The 12,659-nt window shown below is 39.8% G+C and overlaps 1 protein-coding gene and 1 non-coding gene across 3 annotated transcripts in view; both read right to left on the bottom strand.

Moving 5' to 3' along the window:
* Positions 1-6,552: 6,552 nt before the first annotated feature.
* Positions 6,553-6,634, bottom strand: trnas-aga (transfer RNA serine (anticodon AGA)). The gene has a single exon. It is a non-coding gene; the product is annotated as a tRNA-Ser (tRNA).
* A 3,711-nt stretch (positions 6,635-10,345) lies between these two features.
* tmeff2a (transmembrane protein with EGF-like and two follistatin-like domains 2a) overlaps positions 10,346-12,659 on the bottom strand; it is a 142,086-nt gene continuing 139,772 nt past the window's right edge. For both annotated transcript variants that reach the window (XM_088082989.1, XM_042494882.2), the window contains exon 10: positions 10,346-11,176. In XM_088082989.1, the coding sequence (XP_087939115.1) occupies positions 11,080-11,176 (97 nt within the window). In that variant the 3' untranslated portion in view covers positions 10,346-11,079. The remainder of the gene's footprint in view (positions 11,177-12,659) is intronic.

The raw sequence follows: 12,659 nt of genomic DNA on the forward strand, positions 1-12,659 counted from the left end.
AATGTCCCCAAGTGATGTTTCTTTCTGGGACCAAAAGCTGGGGTTGAAGACTGCCAGTTAGAAAAAAAAAAAAAAAAAACATCTCTGGATGTGGAGTTACAAAGTTGTGATCTTCTCAGGCCTCTTTAGCCTGCTGCTTATCTCTGCTGCAGGCTAGAGGCTCAAGACTACATTAACCGTGACAAGGAAGATGAATGCAAGGAATAAAAGGCACTATAGCTCTTGTTTGTGCTGTATCGATTTTTATTTGAGTCAGACAGTGTCATGGGAGCGCAGAGCTAAATCGGTGGAGTGCTCTTTTAAGCGATAAGGTCGCACTTGTTTGAATTTGTTGGATCTTTGCTGCTGCATTTTGGACCAGATGCTCTCAAGAAGAGCAACTCTAGTTCATACAGGAACAATGGAATCACAGTAGTTCACAGAGGACAAGACACAGACATGGATAACCGTCTCCAGGCAAGCAGATGACTGAAAATATCTCAGTTACAAATAGTTTTTATATCTCTTGTGTGTTGCAGCAAAAAAATAGTTGCATGTTGAGGCCAAGACATTAAAATGCTTTGGATGTAGACCTTAAGATAGATTGTGTTTTTTAAAAAAGGTCTTTATTACAGTAGTCACACTCCATATGTACATTTTTCTTTTTTTTAATAGCCATCCACCTGCTTGCTTGTACTTCATAGTCAGTTTGACTCGCTCTATATTACATGATACCTGCAAGAGACACAAAGATCAGGTTCTCTGATCGATGTTGAACCCTGTTGGGACCCCTTAATGCACCTGATTACCAACAACAGTCCCACACAGGTGGTCACACCTATGATGATACGATGGATACCCGGCAGTGTTTGATTTGTATAACCAGCTCAGACTGGATGTCTGGGCACACAGTGGGAAGGAAGGCAGCAATGGTACCCTTTTGTCGCTAAATCAAAGGCCCCCACAGAGGGGAAAATGGCATGCTGGGACCAAAACAGATGGCGATGGATCTTTAAATGACCCTTTTTCACAGACCAGCGTGTGTCCAACACACGTTCACTTAAAGGTGGCCTTGTACGCTACCTTAAGAGTGTGTGTATGTGTTTTCTGTGGTGCATGATTTCTGTGACGCTATCAGTTCTGAAGCTAATGGATCAGGGTGTTGAGCTTTACACACATAGAATGTGAGGAAAAGCCTTGTGTGTGTGTGTGTGTGTGTGTGTGTGTGCTTGTTTGTTTGTTTGTGTGAGTGTTTATGTTTCCATGTGTCCAACACCATCAATTGTCAAACCAATGGGCCAATCCTTCCCTGCCATACGAGCTGAGGTGCAGTTTGTTGATTGTAAAATCAATGTGAAGGCTCTCCTGGTCTGACGGCTCAGAAAGTGTGGATTTGTGAGAGACAGACACGTGCCTCTCGGCAAAATGGTTTGATTTTGCTGTTATTTCATTTGTCAGCGCTACTTCTCTCCACACCACGAGTGATTTCCCAGATTGTTCTATCAAGCAGAGGACGTGGTATTAATCAGTGCTATGTAGGCTGCTTTATCTGCATATCATTGCTTTTGGAAAACAAGCCTGCACGTTCAAACATGCTGTCTAAAGATGCTGAGGAGCTCGATGAGGAGTTATGCATTTCAAAGATAAGTGTCAGATTCCAAAGCTGAGTGCCTATCTGTTCAGTGTTCAGCTCAGTGGGTGTTGGGCTGGGAGTGTGTGTATGAGGAATTATTTATGTGTATGCTGGTTGTTGTGTGTTGGAAACAGACTGAAGTTAATAAACTAATAAACTTAAGGTCATCTGAGATTGATCACTGAACACATCAGTGTCTGGCCAGACCCTTATACATGAAGTCATGACACAAATTAGAAATTCACAACACCCATAGGCCTAACAATGTAAAGGTGTTAACCTTTGGTGCCTTTGGTAAACACTTTTACATTGCCCAACAGCAACTAGGTGTCGTTGTGTTCTTGTGTTGTCAGTCAGCAGGATAATTTATGTGCTTAAACTCATACAGCCTTCGAAAAAATAATAACATGCAAAAAATTCAAAAATTATTTCAGCCTATTTTCTCCCAAAGCATAGTTTTGAGAAGGTAATGGTACAGCTTTGCTACAAACACCGTATCAGTATACAAGTAACTCTTAGTTAGCACATTAGTTCACTAAAATGTAACGTCAGCAATAACTATGATACTTCTCTATTGTCCTCACACCTTGCTATTGCTAAAATGCTAAAAATTAGTTACAAATGTCTTCATAATAGACAGAAAATAAAGTTAGACGTGCCCAGTAAGACTTTCCTACATATGAGATTTAGTTCCGCTTTTAGCATATTGTTAAGGCACTTTTCCCCAGTCATTTTAAGCAAAAAAAAAAGTAAACTTTAAAAAAAAAAAAAAAAGCTTTTACGCGGAAAAGTGGTCCACCTCACGCCTGTGGACCCTCTTGTGTTCCCATTAGTAGACCTGGAGTCCCCAGATGTGAGATCTGCAGTTAGACCCTCAGACTTGAGGCAGCAGGGTCATGGTCAAAAGGTCCATAGTGTACTGTTTGCAGACGTTTCATAATAAATTGATACTGAAAAGACAAGATTTCAAGTTGCATCTGAGATTTAGTGGTGCAGTCCTCCATCAACCACCTGTTAAAAGCTGTCACTGGAGCAAACTGCCTACACTGGTCTCTAATTTAAATCTTGATCACACAAATCCAAGTAATAGTGGCAAATGGTCCTCCCACAGATGGCAGATATAAAAAAAATCTCACCACATGCTGTCTGCATGTGACTAAAGTCTTCCTTTATTTCTGGAAACAAGGTGTGGTGGGGCAGCTTAATATGTATGACTGTTTGAAGTTTTTTACCTGTGTATTCCACTTGTTCAACTTTTTATGTTAATTAGGAAAAAGTGGAGTCCTCTGTGGGACAATCTTTCTGTTTGCCGATGACAGCATTCGCCACATTCCTTGACCTCAGATGAGAACAGATACTCAGACGTTCACAGAAGTTTCCTTCCTACCCCTCCCTGGCCTTGGGCCCGCTGGATTTGAGCCGAAACCAGCAGGAGAGGACAGGAAACTGACAGGATTACACTGACTGGGTCTGCTGGTTGCTTTGCAGACACACAGATGTGTGTACAAGTAGGTGTGGACGGAGGTTGAACTGCAGGGTACGGCGTCCCGGAGGTGTCACTGAGAAAAGACAAACAAATTATACATTCAGATTACAAATTAGTGCTCTTGTTTTCATTACGTGTGTGAGAGTATTACATAATATATACTCGATTTAGTAGTGAAACTAAGAAGTGCACTGTGAAGGTTAACTGCTGCCTTCACACAAAGTTAAAAATAAATTGTAGCCCCCAGGTAGCTAAAATGACTTGGCCCGGCATTGGCCCAAACTCAGCATACTGCAGGAAAAATATGGTTCTGCATCCGGTTGCCAAATCAGGGTGAGATTGGGATGATTTATGCTCCAAAATTAGGACACATACTGGCCTGATTCCAGCTGCCATCACTGGTCTGTTATCAAAAATGACTTTGCCCAGCATTGGCCCAAATTCAGCATTCTGGAAAAAATAAGATGGGTAGCATCTGGTTGTCAAACTCAGCTGACAGTTTGGATGAATGACGCTCTAGAATTGGCCCAAAAAAAACGTACTTGATCCTGGCTGCCAACACTGTCATCACTGGGCCGTTATCAAAAATGACCTGGACCAGCATCGGCCCAAACTCGGACCACATTCCCAACTCAGCTGAGAATCAGGATGAATGATGCCCCGGAATCAGGCCAAACAAACGGTGCCGATTCAGGCTGCTGACTCTGCCATCAACACAATATCTGCATTAGAGCCGAAACCCTTTTATGCATGAATTATTAAATGAACAACAACAAAAAAAATTTACTTTTAAACTAGAGAAAAGACATGCTGATTTTTTCCCCCCTAAAACATGTTATCTTGAGGTGCCACATATCTGTCCTCTGCAGAGGACATGATGCATCAACTGTGTAAAAAGGGACTTTATAGAATGCAAGTTAAGTCCTAAAAACATGTTGTTTTTTAAATATTTACTGAGAGCCAGTGGCTACACACGAGAACACTGAATAACAACATTTAATTTTTTGGAACTGTATTTCTTTCCATTAAATCACTTTTTGTACTTCTGATGCATGATGTGCAGTGGACAGATGTATTTTCAGTCTCAGAAATAGTTTTATCCACTTCTTTTTTTTTTTTTAAACATTTTATGTAGTTGACAAACTGTTTGTTTTTTTTTAGTTTTTTGAACAGTGATTCCTGAGGTTGATGCATGCTCTATATTTGCATTTCCCTTCACCATTTTCAATTTAGATGCTGCGTCTCAAAATAACAACAACAAAAAAGCAAATATATTAATCAAGTAGACTTGTAGACAACTCTAAAGGGGTCCACCACCTGGTGGTTGGGAACTGGTACTACAACCTAAATGGTTCAAAATGGCTTCAGTCCATTGTAGTTGACACTTTGCATGGATTGACTTCAGTGACATGAACACTGCTGTGCCACACGCACAGTAAGGCCCTCTCTTTAATCAGTGTTTAAACAGGTTATCTCATAGAGCGATGGCATCTCAGTACAAAACAGTGTTTCAAATAGGACATCCATGGAGAGCAAAATAGGACACATTTGTTTGTATTATTATGCTGCTGTTTGGTGACTACGAGGATTTGTTTTTATTAAATATAAATTAAAAGAATATTCAGTGACATGCAAACATATTGGGTGAGATGATCATCTCACACATCACAGACTGTGTGACATTGTTGAGCAATGGAAAGGCTCAACTCATCATACATGAGTGGTATTAAGTAATTTATGAGTTCTGTTTTTAGGTCTCTGTGTGTGATCGCCTCCGCCAACTAAAGCACAAAAACTGTCTGTCTTGGAGCTAAAAACAAAAAAAAAGCCTGACATTTAAACGCAGTCCTGTGTGCAGAGGCAGATTATGGTTAACAAAAACAGCTAATGCCAGTTTGTCTGTATGCCCACAGGTCCGTTTTAGAAATGCTTTGAACAGTTTTAAGTCTACCAGAATGACCCCTGGATGACCCTGAGCATAATTCCACTGCAGAAAAACTCATACATGAACTATGATCTTTCTCCTTATTAGTCTGGTGGTGTTTTAACAGCAATGTGACTTTGATGTTTTCAAAAGCACTTGAAGAATGCTGGTATTTGTGCTCTTTTTCTTTAAGGCCATAGATAATACACCAACTCATTCTGTGAGGGAATGGCTGTGGCTTTATTAACCAGCGGGATGAGGGGAGTAACAATCAAAATGAAACTGAGGGAAAGGGTGAGCGGAAATGGTTGTATAAACAAATGTATATATTCACATAAAACAAGGCAGTACAACTGCTCAAAAAATGTTACACCACTACATTAACTTAACATTTAAATGATTGAGTCACAAACAAACAAAACAGGACTAAAGACTACCACTTTCAGAGCACAACAACCAGTTGCTTCAGTCTTCTGCCCAAAACACAGCACTTAAACTGCCACACTGACCAAGTGGCTCTAACTGCCTGCTCCTTCAGTCCTTTTATTCGCTGCATGCTCCTAATCAGCAGATTAAACATAGGTGTGCTCAATCACTCTCTGCAGGTGAGGAGGAGGAGAGGGTGGCACCTGGAGGAGCACACACAAAACAAACAGGAAACAGGCACACAAGCAGATGTACTGTATTTGACCGTTGACAGTCGGTGTTGTTTTTACTGCCACTGTCATGGTATTTTAGTTATTGGCATAGTTTGTATTTGCTGCTTGTGTTGATTGCTGTAGAAAGACGGCATGTTGCCAGAGGTGGCATGGCTAATTCTGTACATTGCATAATTGCACATACTCAGTGGTATTTTGAATTTATTTTTTTTGTTTTTGTTTATTTATCATTTTCAGAGGCAGTTGTATGAATACTTTAAGCATGTTATTATTGTTGTTGTGGTGGACTATTGCACCCCTTAAGTGACTGTATGCCTGGTGCTATATTTATTGTTGTATGTTATACTGTGCCTTTGCTATGTCTTAATGTTGTATGTTAACCCGGTGGCAAATTTATTTGCCCTTTGGGGATATATATACAAATATAAAGTGTAGTGTCAATAATTAAGTAGGCTACCGTTTTTTTGCTATGATGAATGCACAAGTAGCTCAAAGTAAAACTACAGTACTTAATGTAATGTACTTTGTTTACACAACAATTAAGCCCAGGCTATAATTTTGAATACTTAATTACTGAATAGGTAAGATTAAACTTGTCAGGATGAAATGTTAAATTATGGCACATTACTGTAGTTTATCACTCACATCCGATATATTGTAGGCAACGTATAAAGCACACATCACCAGCCACAGTCAAACACATCATATACAGATGGACATGTCTGTTAAGCTAAGCATTTCGGGGAGATGTAACATGCTGTTGTTGATACAGCGCCTACTTTGTCAATTTAACCGCTGGTATTTTTCATACATGGTCTCCTGATATCTGCTCACTGGCCGGCAAAGTTTCTCCAAAAGTCGAAAAAAAGTTCGTTGTCGGCAGGATTCGAACCTGCGCGGGGAGACCCCAATGGATTTCTAGTCCATCGCCTTAACCACTCGGCCACGACAACTCATATGGCTACATACCATTTAGAGGAAACAAAAATGGCCCAGTTCCATTTAGCATTATCGCTTTTAACCATTATTGCTGGACACAGTCCTGAATAGTCACCCCGCTCGCATTTACCGGCAACAGAGCTGCTGTTTGGGTTATAGAGAGGACAGCACCATCTGCTGGCCGTGGACACTTGTAGCTGTGGACTTTCATTAATAATTGGAGCTTCATCTCAGTGTTTTGAAAGTTAAAAAGTCGGTTAAAAACAGCGAGAAATGAATACGTTTGTCGAGGGCGATAATAAGATATGAACGTACACTGGGAGATGGTCATGGAAAAAATCTTCGTCAGTTTTGTGGCTCCACTTATTTTTGATGTTAAACGTCGTCCATCAAAAGGAGCATAAAGAACCGGACTTACAACACCTTTTTACGGATACTAAGTCACAAAAGTAGAAACGTTGTAGGCATACGCCATTAAAATTCAAGTCATGCATTGAAAATATTATTAAAGGTACGGTATTAGACCTCTTTATAAAATACATCCAGCGTCTTCAGGACCCCGGTATCAAACTCACCTGCCAGCTGGGACTCTTAATATAGAGACCATGTCCTCCGTGTGTTTAGGATGGGTTTCTCCAGTTTCCCACCGTGGTACAAATATTTTCTGGTTAGGTGAAAGTAGTGTCAGACTCTAAATTGTCCTTGTGTCAAAAAGTTTTTATTTTCGTAAGTGAGAAAGTGAGCGTGAATGATGGTCTGTCTCTGTGTGTCAGCTCTGTGATGACCCCCACCTCACGCTGGGTGTCACGTGGAATCGCCTCCAGCTCCCTTGCTATAGCCTTACCCTGAGAGAGAAGCAGAAAATGAATAATTCTAGTCATTCAAATTTAAACAATTTTGTATTTTTTTCCCCCAATACATAAGTAGATACAAACCCAGCAAGCAATTTTTGGTTCTAAAAATGACTTGAGAATTGTACAATGCAACAAATACAATATTTTTCATTTTCAGTGGTGAGTTTTCTTTAAGTTTCCAGAAAGTTCTTCTTAAAGTTAGGGTAAGACACTCTATAAACATAATTTTTAAATTATAATTATTTTATTTAACATATCACATTACATTACATTTTCATTTTTAAAAAGTCTATAATATTCACCAACATATTTTGAATGTTGCTTTTAAAATGTTCTTACTTTGTTCTCGTGTAACATTGCGGGAACGTTTTATCAAAAAAGAATATTCTATGATCTGTCACCTCTCAGGATCACCAAAACATCCTCAGAATGTTGCAGTTAAATGTCAGGTCTTAGTCAGCATTTAACCTAAAAGGAACATTGTTTAAAAAGTTCTTTGACCATTAGATTCAAATGTTTTATTGAAAACAATTTTGCGACTTGTAGGTAACGTTAGCCAATGTGTTGTGGCAACGCTCCGCTGCTAGATGCTACCCCACAGTTTGGCTCATGTTTGGGAGCAAAAGTTGAAGTTTTTTGAAGTCAATTTTCCAGTCAGTGTTTGATGTCCACAGCAGCAGGTCGAGTTTTCCTCAAACTGATAAATTAAATTTGATAGTCAGAAAACATTCTGAAATGATGTAATGTATTTCTGACTTTGAACATCATCTTACCTTAGAAAGAGTTTTATTTAGGGTCATCAACGAGCGCGTGAAAAAATCTGTCTCTTTCAAAATGACTGACAGAGTGTCCCCTCCCACCCTGACAGCGTGTGAAACTTTAGATTAGGGCCCATGGCAAATATTAACTCAATATCCAGCTCAATTTATTAAAAGTGTAGCAGTAGAATCAAATGCTTTTGAACAGGGTCCCCCAGGAACCCAAATACGTATGTACTTTTAAAAATCAGTGGGGCTAATTAAAACTGAAAATATGAAGTCATTAGGAACACATTGATTGACAAGGTCATGAAAAATTTGAATGACATAATTAAGCGCCAGTGAGAACTATTCCTCTTGGGTCTGTAGTTAAATTACTCAATGTATAAAAAGACTCATGTAAGTGTTACATTACAGGCCTGTCATATTATTAGGTTAATTTTACTGATGCATTAATGTGTGAATATAATTTTAATGTTGTAGCTGGTGAGGGCAGAGCCATTTTTTAACTGCTTATACTTTAATTTATAAATGCATTACATCCTGTATGTGTATATCATTTGAGAAAATGTATTTTTTATCGTAACTAGTAAAACAGGTGTTAAAAAATATAATGCATTAAAAAGTAGGTCCAAAACATTTCCCTCTGAAACGTATTTGACTAAAAATGGAAATGATAAAGAAACACAACTCACATCATACAAAATTGCACTGAAGTGAGTGAACATGGTTAAATTCCACCACTGAAAAGCAAACATAAAGTCATTCAGAAACTAGATCATCACAAAGCTGTCGAGGATGCTGTCGGCATCTATTTATCTTGAACAGTTTTACAGAGCACGCCTTGAGACATTTGTGGAAATAAAAAACTCGGTGGCCATAAATGAATAATGTGTGTGAACGAGGTTATTAAGTCATGGCTGCGCTTTAATAAGGCGTGGGAACTAGATAACTCCAGATGTGGAGGGATGGTTGCCAGCTTTGGATTATGCAGTGAATAAAGGTAATAATACTATCAGCAGAGTTCTGATCACATCATCAGGGACGGCCCAAATCCCTTAACAAAGACAAATGATTGACAATAAAAGTTTAATTTTTTTTTCTATCAGGAAAAGCAATCTATGAAACTATTGGTGCAGGTGCCATTTGGTTTCTACAACCCTGATACAGTCGGGTCCCACACCAAAATGCTGCCAATGGTTCAGTCGCCTGGAATGATGTGTGGCTGAGAAGTTGCCGGTATCAAAACATCTTCCTTTTTTCGCATGAATGCCAATTTGCTGGACATCCACTTGTATCCTTATATTATATATTTTATATTTTCATATTTAATCAAGGTCATTCTACATGGACAGCAGTTAACATTAAAAGCTTCATACACTTTACATGTGATCAGAAACTGATATTTAATACCTGATCTAATAAAAAAGTTTCTTACCAATGACCAAACATTGACTTTTGCCCGCCATGTTTATGCATTTATGACGTCAAATCGGCAACTGGAGTTGCAAAATGACGTTATCAGTGTTAGTATACTCACCCGCCATGCTTTATGGTTAAAAGTCTGCGTGCTTGCTAAAGCTAATAGATGCATATACTAAAATATGCAACTACTCAAAGTAAATGATAGCTACTGGGAATAAAATAACAACATATATATATTTTTTACCATCAATTGTTGACAATGTTTCCATGCTTTCTGCCATTTCTGCTGCCCTGAAATGTCATGCAACAGTCACAGCTAAGCAACTCGTGTATCATTGAAATGTGCTAATTTCCCACTTGTAACTACGACTTTGGAGGGCTGCTCATGTGCTCATAACTCATAAATAAAATAAATATGACATTTCTGTGGAACACATGAATAACGCATAAGTGACTACTACAGACAACATTTTTTGAAATTGGTCTAATCTAATCTAATCTAAGGAGTGGCATCTGTCTGACATATATCTATGGTTTTTAATATATTATATATTATATATACATATATTAGAGAACAACATGATTTTGACAATGAAAAAAAGTAAACTAGAATGCATAAACCAGACTTCACATCAATGTAAAATAAGTTGGCCACACCACAGACAAAGAGTGACACAGCATGTTACATTTCGTGATATAAATTATTTATTTACATTTACAGAAAAATGACCCCATCAAGACAATGTAGTAATAACTATTGGAAATAGAACCCAAAGATACAGAAGCTGACGTCATCGTCACAACCGAACAGAGAGCTCTATAATAACATTGTGCCCTCTGTCAAAGGTCTCCTATAACACAAGGTGCAAGGCATCACGTGTAGCCCCGAAAACCCCCCCACCCCCCTCCCAGACCGAACAACACACACCTCATTTAAAGCCCGTTACCCTGCTTTGCACTACCCCGTTTTGCTTTAACCCCTCATCTAGAAACGACAGACACCGGCTAGCCCGCCTCTACCAAAGCTCACACGTCTAATACACATTCACACACACACGCTCACTCTCATTCCTCGATGCCGCCCCCAACACCCTATGGTTCAGTTTTTCAGAAAACCCCTGGACGGAAGAGACAAGGTGCAGGGAGACACATCTGCAACTGTTTGGGGGGGGTCGGCGGCGGTGGTGGGGACTGATGTCAGCATGGCCCCGACATGTGAGTCTCGTCACTGACTGGTACGCCAGCTCTGTCTTTGCTGTGCCACCATCCTCCCTGGGCATCCTTAGAGTTCATACTGGGAGAGAGGGGGCGAGGAGTGAGGGGAAGCAGATCCTAATTTTTCGGGGTTGGCCTACAAGGGGGAACATCTAACGCCACAGCGCTCCGTAAAGTGGAGGGGGACTCTGTCCGGTGTGTCTGGGCTCAGATCAGCCGAGTGGAGGCGCGCATGGTGTTCTCTGTACTGAAGTGGACATTGTTTTGCTTCTGCCGGTTGATCCTGTTGGTCCGGGGGCACTTCCTGTACAGGGGAGAGGGTGAGGGAGGGGTACGAGAAGATACATGGAGGGTTAGCTCTGCAGCAGGCAAAGCTCCTGAAATGATTTCTTAATGGCCTTAAAGGATTCTAAATTTAAAATCTGACTCTGCACAAAAAACTAATAATGCATCAAAATGCATGTTTTTGCTAATCTTTGACACATCCAAGATAGGGCTGGGACGAAAAATACGCCGACGCAAGAACTGCACGTCGATGCGTCGTCACTCAGAATCAAAAAATGGCGGCGGCCGCGGCATCGAGTAGCAGCCACTTTTTGATTCTGAGTGATGACGCATCGACGTGCAGTTCTTGCGTCGACGTCATCGATGACGTCGTCGCGTCGTCCCAGCCCTAATCCAAGACTGTGATTTAAAAAAAAATCCCCCAGCCCCCCACCATCCATTATAAAAAATAACTTTAATGTTTTTGTTTTTGATAAAAATCAACAGCGATGCCATGTAATCAAACTGGAATAAAAAGGGTTAAATTCCCCAAAATGTTTAAATATTTGGTATTTTTAATCAGGACTGAAGTTGATTAAAAGATTTAACACAAAAAGGTTTTTTGTAATATACAATATTTTTATGAAAGTTTTTGGAAATGTACATTTTTGTCCTTAATAGCCTTATGTTGTAGGTCATTAAAAACTGACTGTGCGCCTCCACAAACCCGTCAAGACGTACATTCACATCCATGTCCGTGAAAACAAGCATACTTCACACACATCCTCCCCCCGGCAGCACTGAAGACTTTAAAATCAGCACACTTTCAAGGAAGACACCCAAGATTAGTGTCACCAGTTTAGTATCTGACCAGATGTCTTTCCTTCTGTTTCTGACTTATGATGCCAGAAAAGTATTTTTGCAGAACATTATGATTCCTCAGTGACATCATAATGACCCTCTGCATATTAAAATGCATTATTCATCAGATATTTGTGTGAAATACTGTCATGATTAGCATATGAATTCTTAAGTAATAGCCAAAAACATAAGGTCACAATGACCTTAACCTTCAACTACCAATTCTAATCAGCTCATTCTTGAGTCCAAGTGGATATTCGTGCCAAATCTGAAAAAAAAATTAAATAAATAAATCATGGATTCAACAAAGACTGAACTGAAAATCAGGACTTAAATACAAACTAGACTGACAAGGGGATGAAGAGCAGATTGAGAAACAGGGAGGAGAAGCTCAGGTGAGCGGAACAAGGTGATGAGGCCGAAGAACAGGCAGGGAGCTGATTGGCTGAGAGAAACTGAGGAGCAGAGGAGGACTAACGAGGCTGATGTGAGACAGATGTGACAGAAAACAGGCGGGAAAAGGACAAAGGCAGGAAGTAACTCCTGACACAACACATGAGGAAAAAACTACAAAATAAATCAGGAAACAGACTGACCATGATGAGTACATGAAACAAGGAAAAACACAGACAGAAAAGGCCAAAAGACAACAGGAGAAAAAC

This window comes from Plectropomus leopardus, chromosome 10 (assembly GCF_026936395.1).
Source record: "Plectropomus leopardus strain MGB_pleo_1.0 chromosome 10, ASM2693639v1, whole genome shotgun sequence".
Taxonomy (NCBI): Eukaryota; Metazoa; Chordata; class Actinopteri; order Perciformes; family Serranidae; genus Plectropomus; species Plectropomus leopardus.